The following is a 19,503-nucleotide window of genomic DNA, read 5'->3' as shown; positions in this document are numbered from 1 at the left end:
TGACAGTGACAATATAGTTACGAACTATAATTGCATCACTTAAAACCGTGAACATATAACAGTTGAATGCAAATAGATTCGATTGAATTTCTTTTAAAGCTTTCCTATCTTTATGCACGTTATCATGCCATTGAAACTGGTAAGATATTGTAATTCGCAACTATCCCCATTGTTGCCTATAATTAGAGGTCGTTCTAAAAAGCACTTTCGTTAAATAAGCATGTCATAAAGAAAATTATATTACCGAGAATAAAGCTAGTTCTTTTCACTACTTACAAAGGTATATGGAACAAGCCGCAAGTCAATTACTGACTTAAGTGTAACGCACTTTACTCAACTTAGTTTTAAAGAAATCTAATGGGACTTGTTGACAGATTTTCGTATTTTTGAAAAGTGACATAAAATATGTTTACTAAAAATACTGTGCTTTTGTTATAGTCTTAACCTGATATTTTTGCCCAAGACCTGTCCGGTCTGTACCATCATAATCATTCCATTAAATATGTACATGTACTCGCACATATGCAATGATAGACGAGGAAAAAAGAGAGCAAGAAAACTTATTTAAAAGATTTAATGTTTTAAACCCGGTTCTTAGCAGCATGATTGCGTATTTGCTATAAAATGCCATCATGTAAAAACTACTACAAACTTTTTACACCAAATAAGTATTTATAACGCGTGTTGTTGTCTTCTAAATCATATTACCGGTAATCTAAATCTGTTATCGCCATACGGAAATTTCTATAAAGATAAACGTGCCTCTAAAGCAGACACAATCCACTTAATGCGAGTCTGCAAATACTCCTCGACTGAAACACAGTTGGAATACTGTGCATACAAAATAATCAGGTAAATTCACATTACGGCTTTACGAGGTATGTTAAGATATAATAATAATAATAATAATAATAATAATAATAATAATAATAATCTCTTTATTTTCCGAAGGTAACTCATTAAGACAACACATTGATACAAAGTCATGCTAACAGTTTAACAATGGCAATCTTATTTTCAATGAGGCCTTCAAACAAATATGGTATGTATAATGCATTTCTACATTATGATGCAAACATGTAGACTTTGACGGACATAAGAGTACTGTAACAGTGTAATAGAAGTGTCATAAAAAGCAAGTATATTATATGACTTCTCTTATATTATTCATTTCTCTTCCAATATTGAAATGGTCTCAAGGAACAAATATTTATTAACAGAAAGTATTTAAGAATATAAATGTATTGTTGATTACATTTTCCCATATGCACACACTCTAACGCACGCACGCACGCACACACACACGCGCGCACGCACACACCTATATACACACACACACTTATATATATATGATTTCAGAGAAAAATCTGACGAGTCAGTATCGAACGGCATAGTTTGCGGTCATATTTTTTTTAATTATTTTTTCCTTGAATGAAACCCAAGGTTTGGAAACTGTCGATAACTGTGAACGTGGCCATTCGTCTGAAGCATCCAATTTGATTAAGCTAAATTCACGAGATCAATAAATCAATGCGTATGTTTGATCATCATGATTGTGCCAAAGTTCGCGCTAATCTCAGACATGATTAGACACCGCATTAATCAAAACTTTTTTGATTTTATTGGCGTATACAATCTAGGTCTCATAACATAACAAACATCCAGACAAATATCACACTAGTTTTGATAACACGTTTAATCCCGCTCCGCAAATCGGTAGATTGTGTGTTAGGAATGCCGGCCGTCACCCGTCCATCTGTCTGTAACACTTTCCTGTCCGATACATATCTCCTATACCATTTGTTGGATTCTCATGAAACTACCCTTAATTGAGTAATTCATTATGAAAATGTGCAAAAGCATGAGCCAGAAACCCCGGCTTAATGAAAATGTCATAATTCAAGGTCACAGGTGTGAGTCTCAATTTGGCCGCTTCATATAGCAGATACCTTGTGTGATATTTAGATGATTTTTTTGCTGATATGTTTAGGTCGCTGACACGATATGCATAAAGCATGAGCCATTCACGCTGGCTTAAAATAAAGTTTACCACATTTCTAAAGCTACCTTGTATACTCTTGTTCGTGTGACATATTGAGGACTGTCCATATAATAAAACATGTATATGCTGCCTCAGGTCCATCGGCAAATCTAAAACCTTGGCGAGCACCAATACAAAATGACTCACCATTGCTTATTTATAGCGTATTTACGGTGCACGCGTCAGAGTGGCTTTTATGATTTTTGTCCTAAATCCACGCAGGTAATAATAGTATAAAAATGTTTATAGAAAACAAGAAAATGATGACACCAATCCGAATTATGCAGATTGCACTTAAGACAACTAGCTAATGAAGAATTACTAGTACATAGATTACCGTAAGCTTATGGGCTGAATTAACGTCAAGGCGTATATTAAATGTTTAATATTAAAAAGCGTGTTCAACTAGTGTTTTTTCCCTTTTAAGATTATTTTCAAAGTTTTATTTAGGATAAAGTAAACCTTCAAATAAGAATGCTGTTGTTTTTTTCCAGACGGAAACAAAATCAAACATTGTTTGAAACGGTTAAAAGATCAACAATGCTTTTTATAGCTTCATTGTTGCGGTTTCTTGCTCGCGTTCAGGACCATCAAATTCATTTTTTTGTCAATTGAGGTCTCAGTAGTTGTAGCAATATTCAACATTAAAAAACGAACGCAAATATGAACTTAACGTGAGTTATCGGATAATTTCTATTAACTTAGAAACATGTTTATAGTGAAGTATACTCTGTAAATCCAGAAACCATATCAAAACCTGTATTTGTTTTAAGCAGGCATTTGAAGCTTCAATTTAAATATCATTTAATTGGTAAGATTAGAACGTACATACACGTCATTAAGCAGGTGTGAACAGCAAATTCAAGCATTATTCAATCTGTTCCTATCTCATTTAACAAAATGTGCCGTATCATTAAATCCATTGAATCGGGACGTTAATTACTAATAAAACAAAAACGTATCCACCACTGCCATTCTTTGTTGACGTATTGAAACTTAAATACATATCAATTACCATTTATTATGTGTTCTTTGTTTGTTTGTATTATTAAAAGGTTACATTGTTTCAGATTAGTATACAGTTTAGATCGCCTTTGTGCTGTAGGATAATCTTGCAGAAAAACACTAACAAAACAATAAATGTGCAATCTTGCGAACTTCATCGTTTTTAAGATAGCGGGACTCTAATGTTTATTTCCAATACCTGAATCTACAAAAATGGGCTGAATTAATTGATAAGATATCGCTCCTCAATTAAGGACCTCTACATGTATTAATATGCACAATATTTTCTGATATGCGAATTTACATGATTCTTGCTCTGGGAAAAGGATGATAATTGGAGTCGCTTTCTGAGAAAACTGGGTTTAATGCATGTGTGTAAAGTGTCGTCCCAGATTAGCCTGTGTAGTCCGCATAGGATAATCAGGGACGACACTTTACGCCTTAACTGTATTTTCGTGTAGAAGACACTTCCTTTAAACGAAAAATACCACAAAAGCGAAAAGTGCACAGGCTAATCTGAGACGACACTTTACGCTCATGCATTAAACCCATTTTTTTCAGAACGCGTCTCATTGTATGTACGTTGGTGTCGTCCTTAGATTAACCTGTGCAGTCCGCTTAAACATTGCACCATGTGATTTGTATTTGAATTTGCATGAAGCGATCGAATCGCGAAAAAACGTATAGGTAAACTAAAATGCCTCTAAAGAAGGAAATTGTTTTATGTTTGATTATGACACCATGCTTTAAAAAAAAATTTGAAAGATTCGGACGTCGTTGGAATTTATTTTCATATATAGGAATATAGTGCTGCGCTCCTTCTAGCTGTTATAACGCAGGTTGTAATAAAACCAGACGAGAGCTTTGCGGGAGAGATAACATTATCGGCTAAACATTAGCCAAAATAGCCGACATACAATGCATGAATGACCATAATTTGAAAAATTGCAACGTCTTATTCGGCTATAGAAATTAACTTTCAATCGAGATTTGATTTTGTTGATATACCTTGATGGTTTTGATACATTCGTGTTTGTGAACCGTCTCTTCTAGACAACATGTCGTCTAAACGTCGACGGAGCTATATACCAACCATCTACGCCTACGGGTTCGGAATAATATAATATAAATAGCGACTTAAATGTTATAATAAATGGATTACTGAGATGTTTTTCAGCGTCTTATGTGTATGAAGTTAACTTCTTTATTTTAAATGCTCGTGTTTGCAAATCAAGCGGTTTGGTTGAAGGATTTATTAGTAACACTATTACACATGTTGAGTATACGTTATTTGGAACCTTTCAGTTTCGTTCGAAACGAGAGATAAAGTTTAACAGATTTTCACATATATCGTTTAAATTGTGTTTGTGATGCATTCATTCTATCTTGAGCACAAAGGTGAATACTCATAGATTAACCCATTTATGCCTAGCGTCCTGAAAAAAGGACATTGCAAACAGCGTAGACCCAGATGAGACGCCGCATAATGCGGCGTCTCATCTGGGTCAGCGCTGTTTGCTTAAACGAATTTCTTTATTAAATATTCTAAATATAGACATAAATATACTTGACACCCCTAATTTTGGAAATAAATTGATCCAATTTAGAAGGATGGGAGAGTCCACTGGGCATAAATGGGTTAATCCATTACGAACATGGATGTGTCCTATTTACACTTTAAATTAACAAGGATAAGCAATGTTTCACAAGGATCTGTGAAATTGTTTATAATGTTTCCATGTAAAGAAATAAAGAAAAAGATCACGTGAAATGCGTTTATAGAATCCAATTTTCAGATCGCATGTATGTTATTCACGTCAATTATATAACTTACTGTTTATTATACATTTATACAATTGAGCACAATACTATATAGAACGGATGCATCAGAATCAAATTTCCGTATTTCTTTATTGAAATATAAAGACGTTCCTTTCGCAGAGTTTTTGGACAAAGATGATTTGTTGCCAAGCGTGCATAGTTCTTAACCAATATCTATACTCAAACCTCGCTATAAAACAGGCGCGGCTTAATGTATATTCTTAAAATATAATTAAGATAAGCCGGTGCACATGCTAATCACGGACGTCGCTGTCTGCTTATATGTTTTTACCATTAATTAAGTCTCTTTTAGCATAACCCCAGTTTAGGCGAAAAAGTGTCGTCCATGATTAGCCTGTGCGGACTTCACAGGCTACGAAACTTTACACACAAAAATGATGATCGGTTGTCCCGGAGCGCGACTCAACTGTTTAATTATATTTTAGTGAACGCGGACGGATGATGGAGCAAACATATGGCTGGTATCCTTCCGCAAAAAATGTCTACCAGGACAGACGAATTGGAACCTTAACACCGTACCGTAAGTAATCAAATTGAATTTTTGTTTGTTTATTTCTCATGAAAAATATTAAGTTTCTGTGAATTCTCGGGTAATAGGGTTCAAAATAAACATGTACATCATTTAAACTGATATTTAACATAATGTAAGGCTTGTTGTTAGTTTTTTTCCTGCAATTGTTTTTTCTAGTATATGTACAAGCGGTGGTAGTTTCTAACAAACAATCTGAAAAAATGACCAGGGTTGTATTTGCTATATGTCTTCGATACAAACGTGTGTGACATCAATACTCCATTTATCGACATTAAAGTAACCATTCACAACATCATGCCTTACATAATTTACAAGCCTCTTTTGTACTGTACGACCACAGACGTGGTAAACGATTCCGGAATCAATACGGTCCATTCAGTGGCATCATGTTTTTCCTCTCTCTCAATTTCAGAACTAGAGGCATTGTACCGATACAGGGACAGCAAATACTACACAGCACCTGCCACTCCACCGGAGCAGCGAACCCCCAAGCCCCCTCGCCCGTCCCCGTCACCCGCGGCGCGCCCTCAGTCCAGCCATTCCAGGGCCAGCGTCAGGTCCGACAATGGCGGCGATCACGTGACCCTCGCCATTCGACCTCGCAGTGCACCCATTCATACGACGTACAAACCTCCGCCACGATTAAACCTTCCAACACCGCAACAATGTTGGTCTACGCATATACCGGAAACGGATATCACAATGCCAGCGCCCCAAACGGCGACACCGGTGCAAGCGAGAACGTTCGAAAGCATTTCAGCGCCGATGCCAGTTCCAGAGCCGGAAACTCAGCCATCACCAGCCCCTTCACAAACTTCAGGGAAAATAGTACGCATTCAAAGTGCAAAGGTCCGCCGAGAAACACCAACCAAACCTCAGAGGCCTGTTAAATCCGCGGGTCCCGTCAGACCAACACCATCGCCGGTAGTTCAAACTCCAGAACCGTCAGGGTTCTGTCTTTGGCCGGATCCAAGGGCGGATTTAGATTATCCTGATGGATATAATCAATTTCCGGATCGGGTCTTGTTCTCGCCCACGAGACCTTCAGCACCTACTCCGCCGGCTTCTGATAGAATGGTGCAGAACCGAACACCGTCAAGTACATCTATGCGTAGTCCTTCGGGAAAACCTCCATCTGGCAAGAAAACGCCATTACGCCCTAAAGCACCGTCTCCTTACAAGATGGAACTATACACAGACGCGGATGAATATCGGTCAGAGACACCGGACTATTTCCAGGAGACCATGAAGCACGGCTGGATGATGGAAATCCATGGGGATCCACTGAAATTAAAGTAAGATTTTTTTCGATCATCTGAGATTGTTAAGTGTAAGTTAACACATGCATAGTTTCTCTGCGTATTATTATTATACATGGAACGATACGTTTCTATGTAAAGTAGTCAGCATGCATATTAATGTATTTATAACAATGTGCTTTATGATCTGCAGGAAAACTTCGAAGCGACTTCCATACACAGTGAAAGTGCCGGAACCTGAAACCGAACGAGATCCACCAAAAGTTCACATGGAAAATAACGAGACATTTTTCCTTAATACCATCCCCAGGCGACCAATGGCGTTCGCAATTGATAAAGAGTGGATTTCAGAGGTAATTCACAAGAAGCGATTGGAAATGCAAAAGAAGCATGGAATCAATTATAGATACAAGAATTTCGCATTTGTTTACTAGACTTTATTGAATGTTTCTTTGAAATTGTGTTTGGACGAATGTTCGATTTGGAAGTGTAAACGCTGTCCTTTTAATTTCAATAGTGTAAATTTGCATTCTGTTATAGCAATTGTTTTGTTAAGTACTTTGCGTGATGTTTAAAGATTGTTATCTAAGATTGTCTAAATATAAACTTTGATGTACAAGCTGATGGTAACTGTCAGCTTTAAATATAAGCCTATTATTAATGTTATATAAAATATTATATAAGGTGGGCTGGAGGTGACATTTTAACAAAACTTCTATTGATAGTCTTATAAGTTGATAATATTTGTAGAAACATAACATATATGTAGCATTTAAATAATTCTCATCGATCGACTCTTCTTCAGAATGCCAAAATATGAATGTTTTTGCCATGGGCGTCCGCAGGAATGATCCTGGGGGGGGGGGGGGGGGAGACAATTTTAAGAATTAGGCCAGATAATGGTGCATCTGGAAGGTTACGAGTTAGGATTTGGAAATGATAAATTGACTGTATTGGAGTTGTTTATACTTATTTTCTCACTGTTTTTTATCATAGTGACTTTTCTCATACAGAATTCTAATCAGTCATCACTAATCATCTGAAAACACGCCAATTTGGCCGTCAATGACACCGAGCAAATGTTGGTCGAACCAGTGAAGAATACTATCGACGCACAATTTATATTCCGTACATGGACTCAATGATCCAGTCACTAGGAAGCTAGAATCTAATATGCCTGCGTTCATGTTTTATAAACTCCATCCGAACCACAATTTTTTTTTCGATCTATCAAACTATAAAGATACAGTCCGAACCATCGACGAATGTTATCAAATCGATAATTTCGAACAATACGCAATGTCATGGTACGACATGAAAAAGAAGGAATCCAACGATTAGAATGAGTAAGATTTTGTTAACTTGAAAAAAAGGGATATGTTCCCAGTCGTGCGCGAGGCGATGATCATATTACTAACCCTGCCAGTGTTTTTTCACCATTTGGGGAATGGGGCCGGGCTGGATTGAGTAAATTCGTGGCTTTTTGAGTAAAATTGGGAAATCAGTGTGTCCAGTATTATATTTACTAAGGTTGGTCTTATATGGATGGGAGATAAACAATTAAAATATTGAGATCTAAATTTCTTATTTTTTTAAACCTTCTATTGGGAATGTTTAGCTCCCATTTGGGAAAAATCGGAACGATCATTTAGCACGCTGAGACGAGTCAAGACATGGCTAAGATCCACCATGTCCGACAACAGGCTCTCAGGATTATGCATGATCAGCGTTCACAGGGATCGGATCAACACCTACAAAGATATGTTCATTCAAAAAATTATCGAGAAATTCGACAGAGACCCACGTCGCCTTCACTTCCTATTCAGGGACTGAATAAATGTTAATTGAGTGACTTCTCCCCTCGATTTCGCACGAATGAATCATGTTTATAAGAATGTTTTGAGAGTACATGTATATAAATTGTGCAATAACTGCCTCCATGATTTGTTAACATGTAAATGGGAGTTGATGTTCGTGTGAAACTAGCCAGGGGTCATTCTGACCCAAATTGTTCAAATCAGGAATCATAATTGTACACGTTTAGATTTTTCCATATTCAACTATCTTTTTCTCTCACCGATTTTCTAGGGGGAGGGGGGGGGGGCAGCTGACCCCATTTGCCCCAGTGTGCGGACGCCCATGGTTTTTGGATAAAGTTTTGTTATTTAATTATGCGATTAGTATCGCATTTTAAAAAGATCTGTTATAAAACTGTCTTCTTTATATTTCACGTTTTGATACGTGATTACACCAGCCATCACCACAGGATTTTACTGTATATTTCCCCGAATGAGTTGTGTAAATATTGATCCACTTTAAAGGAGTAGAGCTAGTTTCTTAGTACATCTTACTTCGTGAACGTTACCAAACGAAACAAACAACTAATATTAAACCGTTTTTTAGCATTATTTCTACATCTATGATTCATTTTTGAGAGAAGCACAGGTATTTCGCTAATATTTTTTTTTAATTCCACTGCCAAATTAATTTTATGTATACATGTATCACCTCTTTGTTCTCGAACCAGCTAAACGTCATTTTTGTGAGACGTCTATTAACACCAAATTATACAACTTCATAAATTATTATTAAACGTTTAGATTCGTTATTGGGATGTTGTTTTGCTGATTGTCTTTGATATGTTAACACATCCTTATAATTATTTTGTATTAGTATGTGTGCTTGGAATACAAGTTAGTATTGCTTTGCTACGTTCATGACATTGCTAGGTCATACTACTTGACTGAAGAGCTGTGTCCAACGGTCTCCATAATAAATGTGGATATATGCCTATTAACCCATTTATGCCTAGTGGACTCTCACATTCTTCGAAATTGGATCATTTCCCCCAAAATTAGGGATTTCTAGTATGATTATTTCTATACTTACAATATTTGTTAAAGAAATTCCTTTGAGCAAACAGCGCAGCCCCTGATGAGACGTCGCATTATCCGGCGTCTCATCTGGGTCTGCGCTGTTTGTCAAGGCCGTTTTTCTAGACGCTAGGCATAAATGGGTTAAATACATGGATGATGTTAATGTCGTTTTTCCTCAAGAGTATGTTAGAAAATTTCATGCATGTGCATTTATTATCATAAATATTAACATAGACAGATGCACGTGCTTCAGATGGTTCATACGACTACACAAAGTCCATCAGCATATGATATGCCCCGCGTTATGCAAAAATGGGTCTTGTATATACGGCATCGAGGCAGACTTGTCAGGAGCTATCATGTCCGCTAATGAGACCGCAAAACCATACGTGACTTAAAAGCGGGGAAGACCTAGCCCATAACCAGAATGTGCAAGCGAGCAGGCTGGTCGGACGCTAAGCTCGTCTGATATGGTTCCATTTTCGCATAACGTGGCTCCTTGTTTATGATCTTAGGTCATGTTTTGCTTTTTATTCGAACGTGTGATTTATTATTTATTTAATATCCTAACCTAGTGTTCAATGCATAAATCTTCATGGAAACTATACAATCATCTAGACTATTATATATTAGATTTACAGGGTTCTTTATATCCATTAAGATGTAATTATATTAATAAAGCTTTCTGGTACTGCCGCTTATTTGTTGTTCTATATAGAAACCTATGCACACTTGTTTAAGCGTGGCATACCATCACCGTTATGACATTCCTGTCCGTCTATATAAGCTTTGAAAAGCAACTAAAATGAGTTTTTTTTAATGGTATAAACAATACGCAATCCATGGCCCTTATTCAGCCCTGTTACTCCTTCTTAAAAACAACAACAACAATGGAGTTTTGCTTATTTCTTAAATGTCATTTACCTATATGAATTGGCATATTCGTGCCACTTTATACCAAATAAGAAACACGTGTAAACTACATCGTAGTATGCTAAAAACTGGGCGGATTTCGGGTCTGAAAACCAAGTTTGAACGTACAATTAATTACATGCACAAGTATAGAGCTCGAAAACATCAATCTGCCAATCGAGTTCTGAAATTGCATAAAATACTAGCTTTGATATAAGGCTCGGCAAGAAGCTAGATCTGATCAACCATCAGATTTGATTCGATCTATAAAGATCGTAGTTTAAACGATTACATATATTTCTAATCTAGTGTGAGATTATCATATGCTTTCTTTTCTACTGCCTACAATATAGTATTTTGGGTCCACAGATGACTGTGGGGCTAACGCTAATTTGAAAGAACATTTTGTAGGTTTTTCTCTTGTGTCTATATTAGGTCATACGACATTTTTTGTAGATATGGGATCAACTGTATGAAGTTAACCGAGATTGGGGCAAAGAGTAATTCTCTCGATTTCTTTATTGTTATTTAATATGCCACCGACATTTTATGGAAAAAGATTAGATAAATAAGAGGTTGATAGTTGATATTGCAATTTATAACATGTTACTTGCTGTTTCCTTTTTCTCCTCGAGGCTAAGGGCTCAAGACCAAATTCTTTTATAAGTTCTCTTTAATACAGAATAGGGGTAATACACAAGCAATTCTAGCAATTTCCAGTTGTAAGTTTTCATGCACATTGCTTTCAAATTCAGTACAAACGTCCCAAACTTCACTAGCATACTCTAAGATTGGAAGAATAAAGGCTCGATCGATTGTATGTATTTTGCTTTTCGATAGTATATACTTGAGTTTTCGAAGAACATCATTTTGCTTTGAACAGGAATCACAAAAACAATATTTACATGGTCAGACCATTTGGCATTTGAACTAAATGTAACCTCAAGAAGGGAGGGGGATAATCATCAAGTTCAAAATTTCAATGCACCCATTTGCGTCTTGATTAACAATATCAATACAAGAACTTTGACACCAAAAGTAAGTCTGTATCTTGAAAATAACCCACACCCCTTGAAAATGAAAAAAAGGAAAACAAAGGTGTCATTTTCTGCACATTACGCATGATCTATATAAGTATAAATGCTGTTCGCACTGTTTGCCTATATACTATTGAATACATGCTTTCATACTCATTTGTGATTCATTTAACAGTAATAAAATAACAAATGTTACACCTTAAAATATCTGTGTATCTTGAAAATAACCCCCCACATGAATATGAACAACAAATGAACACACAAATGTTTTTTTTGTACATTCCGACTAGTATGCATAGGCTATTCTTACTGTTTGCCTAAGTATTGTTTAACTATACACATGGTCTGCAAATCTTACAGACTGCTTATACTAAGAGACTAATTTAGAAAACGTTGGAAAATATTTATATTCAGCACACAAACATTTAAGTATGTTTTATTCTGTCACGATGAAATGTAATGAGCTTGAACATTTAAGTCTGCAGTAAGAATTAAAAATAAATAAAATGAGTAGCATCTTTCCTATGGTTCTGGCATAGAAGGGCTCCACAAAATGTACAACCAGGCAGGCAAACATCGCGATGGCCACCTTTAGGTAAGGAAGCTCTATCAAATCGGTGATGAGGTAGTCCGGGCGATGGTTAATTTGAGGGTTCTAGCTCAGGACCTCTGATTAATGGCCAAAGTCGTATATTAGGAATAATGCTGCCCTAAAGAGACACCCAATGGATACTGCATTTTCTCAAGGAAGCGGAAAATTTCCATGTTGCGATTCCAGGGTGTATGGCTGTACTCAAGAGCAACCAACTTTAGTCACATGTCCAATGCCTAACCAGCCACATTTGCATTCTTGATGTAAACATTCAGATCCATCATGAAACTCTGTATTACTTGCCCCATCTACATTTTAGTCTCCTCCAACCGTATCACTTTATTCATAGCACTGATGAAGCCCAGTGTAGTGTGAGTGCCGCAAAAGATCTGCCATGCTGATGTTTCCAATTTGTACATCTCCGCAAACAGCTTTGAAAACCCTTGTTGTTTTTTGTGATGTCGGTCATGTGTGCATCTGCAAGTTTATACACATCCTCCACACTTACTCCTCTGACTAATGCCGTTATTTCAACCGCATATCTACCTACATTGTTATGTCTTTAGTTGTCTCCTGCTGGACTGGTTAGGTTGTAAGAGTAAATGGGCAGTCTTGACCCACATGTAACCCTTGTACTTTCCTACCACTTTATATGCGGTTTATCTACATGCATAAATGATCATTTTCCGCTTCCCTTTTTCTTTAATTTGTTGTAGAGCTGATATTTTGCTTTTAGGACTTGGAATTGTTTCCATCATGTGTTCCTTCTCATTCTTGCTTACACATCATTCTTTCTCCAATGATTGCCGGCTTATAAGGTCATGGGCAAATACATCAAAGAGCTCTATTACTACTACTACTACTACTACTACTACTACTACTACTACTATACTACTACTACTACACTACTACGACTACTACTACGACGACTACTACTACTACTACGCTACTAGGACTACTTCTACTACTACTACTTCGACTACTACGACTACGACTACTACGACGAGACTACGACTACGACGACTACTACTACGACTACTACGACTACGACGACTACGACTACGACGACTACTACGACTACTACGACTACTACTACTACGAGACGACTACTACTACTACTACTACTACTACTACTACTACTACTACTACTACTACGACTACTACTACTACTACTACTACTACTACTACTACGCGACTACTACTACTACTACTACTACTACTACTACTACTACTACTACTACTACTACTACTATTACTACTACTACTACTTCTACTACTACTACTACTACTACTACTACTACTACTACTACTACTACTACTACTACTACTACTACTACTACTACTACTACTTTTACTACTACTACTACTACCACTACTACTACTACTACTACTACTACTACTACTACTACTACTACTACTACTACTACTACTACCACTACTACTACTACTACTTGCATCTTGTGCAAATTGAACTGTCTTTGCATGTATATTGAAATCTCTTAACAAGTAATAAGGAGTGATACATGTAACACTCTAGCATTTTATGATAAATATATATATTTATTTAGTTTATTTTACGCAAATATTGTTTATCCATTGTGATTGCTTGGTTTCATGATGGTGTTACGTGCACTGCAAGAACGTACAGTCTTTACACTAAATTGCCAAGTTTACATTTGCCGGTACCCGCGTTAAATACATCAATTGTGTAGCAGAAATATTGCACAATATTTTAAATTTAAAGTTATAAAGCACTGTAATAATTAAACTGGCTAACATATAGATACACATGTTCCTGTTAATCCGTTTCGGACAAATATCTTCTTTTTTAATTTGTTAAATTATTTATTAAAGCAAATGTTACGTATTTTGGCTTTAATATTTGGCTTGCTCAATATGCCAAGAGATGACATGGAGGTATCATAAAGTCTGCATCATGTGGTCTATGCAGGGACCCAATTAAAGTAAATGTCCCTATGTTTATGACATCGGCATGTTGTCTGTGTCTGGGCAGTCTCCGATCATAACAAGATAATATGCGTGTGACGAACAACGGTGCAATTAAACACGGTTAGAAATGCTGAAACAAAAGTGTCAAAATTGGTGTGCACAATTAAATAAAGCAATTAGTTTATGAATTTATTTGTTGTGTATCAAGGTAAGTTTGAACAGATATATTAAGGTTAAAATCAGTTACTATATGTTGCGAACAAAAAGCGATCTATTTGTTGTTTGTTTTCATCCTTATTTGTGTTCTTTCATTAAATTTAATTTATTCTAAAAGAATTTCCATTTCTGATATTTTGTATCTAAAATGGACGTGAAGATGAGTTCAGTAGAGATTTTTGTAGTAACCACATACCGAGCTCGTAGATAGTGTTCCACTCCAGAGCTTGTTTTTAATAAAAACAAATAATAACAACAATATAATCGTTCCAAAAATGAATTTCCACGCATGCTTATGTTTTATTCAGACATAAATAGTGAAATTATATTTGATACAGTTCATGATTATCAATAAAAACGATGATTATTTCAACCTTTTGCGCTTATATGAATTCCTCATTTTGCCAACCAGTGGGCGGAGTCGAAACTTTGCAGGTGCATGTGACGTCACGCGTTAACTCGGCTGTTATCATTCTATACATAGATGGTGACGTCACTACGTTATTGTGACCGGTGTGTACACAACGGGGCTGTTATGACCAAATTTTGAGTCGTTTTGACTAGGGGACCGTTTTGACTGTATTTCTGTTCAAAATATAAGCCGGGCACCACTATTTTCCAAGCGTAAACAAAGACGCCGGCGTTTATTTTTTATTACATTTTTCTTACGTGTTTTCTGTTGCTCACAAAACATTTATATTTTAATGCATGTATTAATCTCCGCGACACGCTCGAAATTACTATTTTCCAAAGTGTACCACGGTTATTCAAGTCGAAGGTATAAACTTAATCTTGTTTTTTTTTCATGAAGTTGAACATCATTAAATTTATTTAAAGGGGCCGTCCAGCAGATTTTGGCATGTATTGAAGCTTGTCATTAAATCTTTATATTGATAAATTTAAAAATGTGAACTAAAAATCTCCAGTAAAAAAACAAGAATACAATTTAAAAGAAGGAAAAAAGTAACCCACAACAGGGCTCGAACCAGCGACTGACCCATGGGCTGGAGTCCTAGAGTAATAAGTCTCCCGCCTTGACCACTCGACCATCCATGCTCATGCTTAGAGCGGATGTATTTTTGACCTATATAAGCAATCCTCGTAGTATCCCAAAATAAAACAACAACAGAACTTTCCAAATTATTCAATCGTTTCGCGTCGCACGACGCTTTATAATTTTCAGGTTTTCAAATCATCAAAAGATGCATATAATAGATATTTAACAGCATGGTACATGGTCAGTATTACTATTTTCTCAAAAATATCATAACTAAAACAAAAATTTGCAAATCTGAAACAACTTTTAATTTTGTCAATTTACCAATCTGTTGAATGGCCCCTTTAAATAAGGATCCTATCATAAATTTCACGAGCATGTAGAAAAGTGTTGTTAAAGCAGGGCCCTCACACTACTTTGGGGGAAGGGGTCCGCAGCCCTTAGGAGGGGGAATTTTCGCGGCGTTTCCCTTTTTGGGGGATTTTTTTACTTACACTCTCATTATTTCATTTGTACATATTTGCACTATACCCATTGCATTTTTATAATTTAGTATGTTTTAAAAGATTAAATTGAACTAGAATTGAGATATAATAATCATGAGACACATCTTTCTATTAAAAAAAAAAAAAAAAAAATATTTATTTTTTTAAATTTTTTTTTAGGGGGAATATTTCCCCCAAAAAGGGGAAAAAAGTATACTTTTCAGGTGGGGGACTGCCACCGAAATTCAGCGGCAGATTTGATAGATTGAGGGCCCTGTAAAGTAAAGTTTTATAATAAAGTGGCAAACTTATGGCTTCCTACATGCAATTATTATGTTTAGTAAACAGCATTTATTAAAATAAACTTGTTCTATTGTAAAAATAACTAAAATCTTATGATTTATGGTGTTATTGTGGCAAGAGCTTATATTTTTCTTTATTGCTTTGTAAATGTACCATGTAGAACACTGCTGTCTTTCCTTTGACAGACTTGGGGCGTATTAAAATTCAAGATGCCTGCCACTAACTTTAGCTGGACTGGCAGCAAACAGTCCCCAATCTTCCACACGTTTGGATTGAAGAGAAAATATCCGACTGATGAAAGTCAACTTGAGAGTCAAGTAAAACTAATATTTGTATAAATAACCACATAAATTATATATACAGTACATCAGTTGTGAGTATAACAGATTGATAAATTCAATGAAGCATTCCTACATTTAAGGAGCAGGTACCTAAGTCCTTATATACTTTTAATTTTAAATGTTTAAATTGAGTTCTGAGATTGTTTGATTTATTTTTCATCTGATATTTTTGTTGAAAGTGTGAATAAGCATTGCAAACTGCAATGATTCTGTTTTATTTATATTTAATACATGAACGCATGATCTATATAAGTATAAATGCTGTTCGCACTGTTTGCCTATATACTATTGAATACATGCTTTCATACTCATTTGTGATTCATTTAACAGTAATAAAATAACAAATGTTACACCTTAAAATATCTGTGTATCTTGAAAATAACCCCCCACATGAATATGAACAACAAATGAACACACAAATGTTTTTTGTACATTCCGACTAGTATGCATAGGCTATTCTTACTGTTTGCCTAAGTATTGTTTAACTATACACATGGTCTGCAAATCTTACAGACTGCTTATACTAAGAGACTAATTTAGAAAACGTTGGAAAATATTTATATTCAGCACACAAACATTTAAGTATGTTTTATTCTGTCACGATGAAATGTAATGAGCTTGAACATTTAAGTCTGCAGTAAGAATTAAAAATAAATAAAATGAGTAGCATCTTTCCTATGGTTCTGGCATAGAAGGGCTCCACAAAATGTACAGCCAGGCGGGCAAACATCGCGATGGCCACCTTTAGGTAAGGAAGCTCTATCAAATCGGTGATGAGGTAGTCCGGGCGATGGTTAATGTGAGGGTTCTAGCTCAGGACCTCTGATTAATGGCCAAAGTCGTATATTAGGAATAATGCTGCCCTAAAGAGACACCCAATGGATACTGCATTTTCTCAAGGAAGCGGAAAATTTCCATGTTGCGATTCCAGGGTGTATGGCTGTACTCAAGAGCAACCAACTTTAGTCACATGTCCAATGCCTAACCAGCCACATTTGCATTCTTGATGTAAACATTCAGATCCATCATGAAACTCTGTATTACTTGCCCCATCTACATTTTAGTCTCCTCCAACCGTATCACTTTATTCATAGCACTGATGAAGCCCAGTGTAGTGTGAGTGCCGCAAAAGATCTGCCATGCTGGTGTTTCCAATTTGTACATCTCCGTAAACAGCTTTGAAAACCCTTGTTGTTTTTTGTGATGTCGGTCATGTGTGCATCTGCAAGTTTATACACATCCTCCACACTTACTCCTCTGACTAATGCCGTTATTTCAACCGCATATCTACCTACATTGTTATGTCTTTAGTTGTCTCCTGCTGGACTGGTTAGGTTGTAAGAGTAAATGGGCAGTCTTGACCCACATGTAACCCTTGTACTTTCCTACCACTTTATATGCGGTTTATCTATTTGCATAAATGATCATTTTCCGCTTCCCTTTCTCTTTAATTTGTTGTAGAGCTGATATTTTGCTTTTAGGACTTGGAATTGTTTCCATCATGTGTTCCTTCTCATTCTTGCTTACACATCATTCTTTCCCCAATGATTGCCGGCTTATAAGGTCATGGGCAAATACATCAAAGAGCTCTATTACTACTACTACTACTACTACTACTACTACTACTACTACTACTACTACTACTACTACTACTACTACTACTACTACTACTACTTCTACTAATACTACTTCTACTACTACTACTTCTACTACTACTACTACTACTACTACTACTACAAGTACTACTACTACTACTACTACTACTACTACTACTACTACTACTACTACTACTACTACTACTACTACTACTACTACTACTAGTACTACTACTACTACTACTAGTACTACTACTACTACTACTACTACTACTACTACTACTACTACTACTACTACTACTACTACTACTACTACTACTGCTAAGACTACTACTACTATTACTACTACTACTACTACTACTACTTCTACTACTACTACTACTACTACTACTACTACTACTACTATTACTACTACTACTACTACTACTTCTACTTCTTCTACTACTACTACTACTACTACTACTACTACTACTACTACTACTACTACTACTACTACTACTACTACTTCTACTACTACTACTACTACTACTACTACTACTACTACTGCTACTACTACTACTACTACTACTACTACTACTACTACTACCACTACTACTACTACTACTTGCATCTTGTGCAAATTGAACTGCCTTTGCATGTATATTGAAATCTCTTAACAAGTAATAAGGAGTGATACATATAACACTCTAGCATTTTATGATAAATATATATATTTATTTAGTTTATTTTACGCAAATATTGTTTATCCATTGTGATTGCTTGGTTTCATGATGGTGTTACGTGCACTGCAAGAACGTACAGTCTTTACACTAAATTGCCAAGTTTACATTTGCCGGTACCCGCGTTAAATACATCAATTGTGTAGCAGAAATATTGCACAATATTTTAAATTTAAAGTTATAAAGCACTGTAATGATTAAACTGGCTAACATATAGATACACATGTTCCTGTTAATCCGTTTCGGACAAATATCTTCTTTTTTAATTTGTTAAATTATTTATTAAAGCAAATGTTACGTATTTTGGCTTTAATATTTGGCTTGCTCAATATGCCAAGAGATGACATGGAGGTATCATAAAGTCTGCATCATGTGGTCTATGCAGGGACCCAATTAAAGTAAATGTCCCTATGTTTATGACATCGGCATGTTGTCTGTGTCTGGGCAGTCTCCGATCATAACGAGATAATATGCGTGTGACGAACAACGGTGCAATTAAACACGGTTAGAAATGCTGAAACAAAAGTGTCAAAATTGGTGTGCACAATTAAATAAAGCAATTAGTTTATGAATTTATTTGTTGTGTATCAAGGTAAGTTTGAACAGATATATTAAGGTTAAAATCAGTTACTATATGTTGCGAACAAAAAGCGATCTATTTGTTGTTTGTTTTCATCCTTATTTGTGTTCTTTCATTAAATTTAATTTATTCTAAAAGAATTTCCATTTCTGATATTTTGTATCTTAAATGGACGTGAAGATGAGTTCAGTAGAGATTTTTGTAGTAACCACATACCGAGC

At 35.9% G+C, this 19,503-nt stretch overlaps 3 protein-coding genes across 13 annotated transcripts in view; 2 read left to right on the top strand and 1 right to left on the bottom strand.

Annotated features, from left to right (window-relative positions):
- Positions 1 to 10,251, top strand: part of LOC127836591 (uncharacterized) — a 62,286-nt gene extending 52,035 nt beyond the window's left edge. For 2 of the 4 annotated variants that reach the window (XM_052363272.1, XM_052363294.1), the window contains exons 2-4: positions 5,314 to 5,408; positions 5,833 to 6,715; positions 6,873 to 10,251. In XM_052363272.1, the coding sequence (XP_052219232.1) occupies positions 5,314 to 5,408; positions 5,833 to 6,715; positions 6,873 to 7,113 (1,219 nt within the window). In that variant the 3' untranslated portion in view covers positions 7,114 to 10,251. Of the gene's footprint in view, positions 1 to 3,934; positions 4,155 to 5,313; positions 5,409 to 5,832; positions 6,716 to 6,872 lie in introns of those variants that run through there. The other 2 variants (XM_052363254.1, XR_008028842.1) reach the window with 2 other exon arrangements.
- The window catches only part of LOC127836334 (uncharacterized), a 493,739-nt gene that overhangs the window by 85,046 nt on the left and 389,190 nt on the right, over positions 1 to 19,503 (bottom strand). The window lies entirely within an intron of this gene.
- The window catches only part of LOC127836703 (uncharacterized), a 64,581-nt gene that overhangs the window by 21,008 nt on the left and 24,070 nt on the right, over positions 1 to 19,503 (top strand). Inside the window, exon 2 of one of the 6 annotated variants that reach the window (XM_052363399.1) lies at positions 16,233 to 16,364. The exons of the other annotated variants lie outside the window; for them this stretch is intronic. Coding sequence (XP_052219359.1) covers positions 16,257 to 16,364 — 108 coding nt within the window. The 5' untranslated portion in view covers positions 16,233 to 16,256. The remainder of the gene's footprint in view (positions 1 to 16,232; positions 16,365 to 19,503) is intronic. 6 annotated transcript variants of the gene reach the window in all.

The sequence above is a fragment of the Dreissena polymorpha genome, chromosome 1, assembly GCF_020536995.1.
Source record: "Dreissena polymorpha isolate Duluth1 chromosome 1, UMN_Dpol_1.0, whole genome shotgun sequence".
Lineage (NCBI taxonomy): Eukaryota > Metazoa > Mollusca > Bivalvia > Myida > Dreissenidae > Dreissena > Dreissena polymorpha.
Note: the sequence above shows the minus strand (reverse complement) of the source record. Positions and strands in the feature narration are given on the sequence as shown.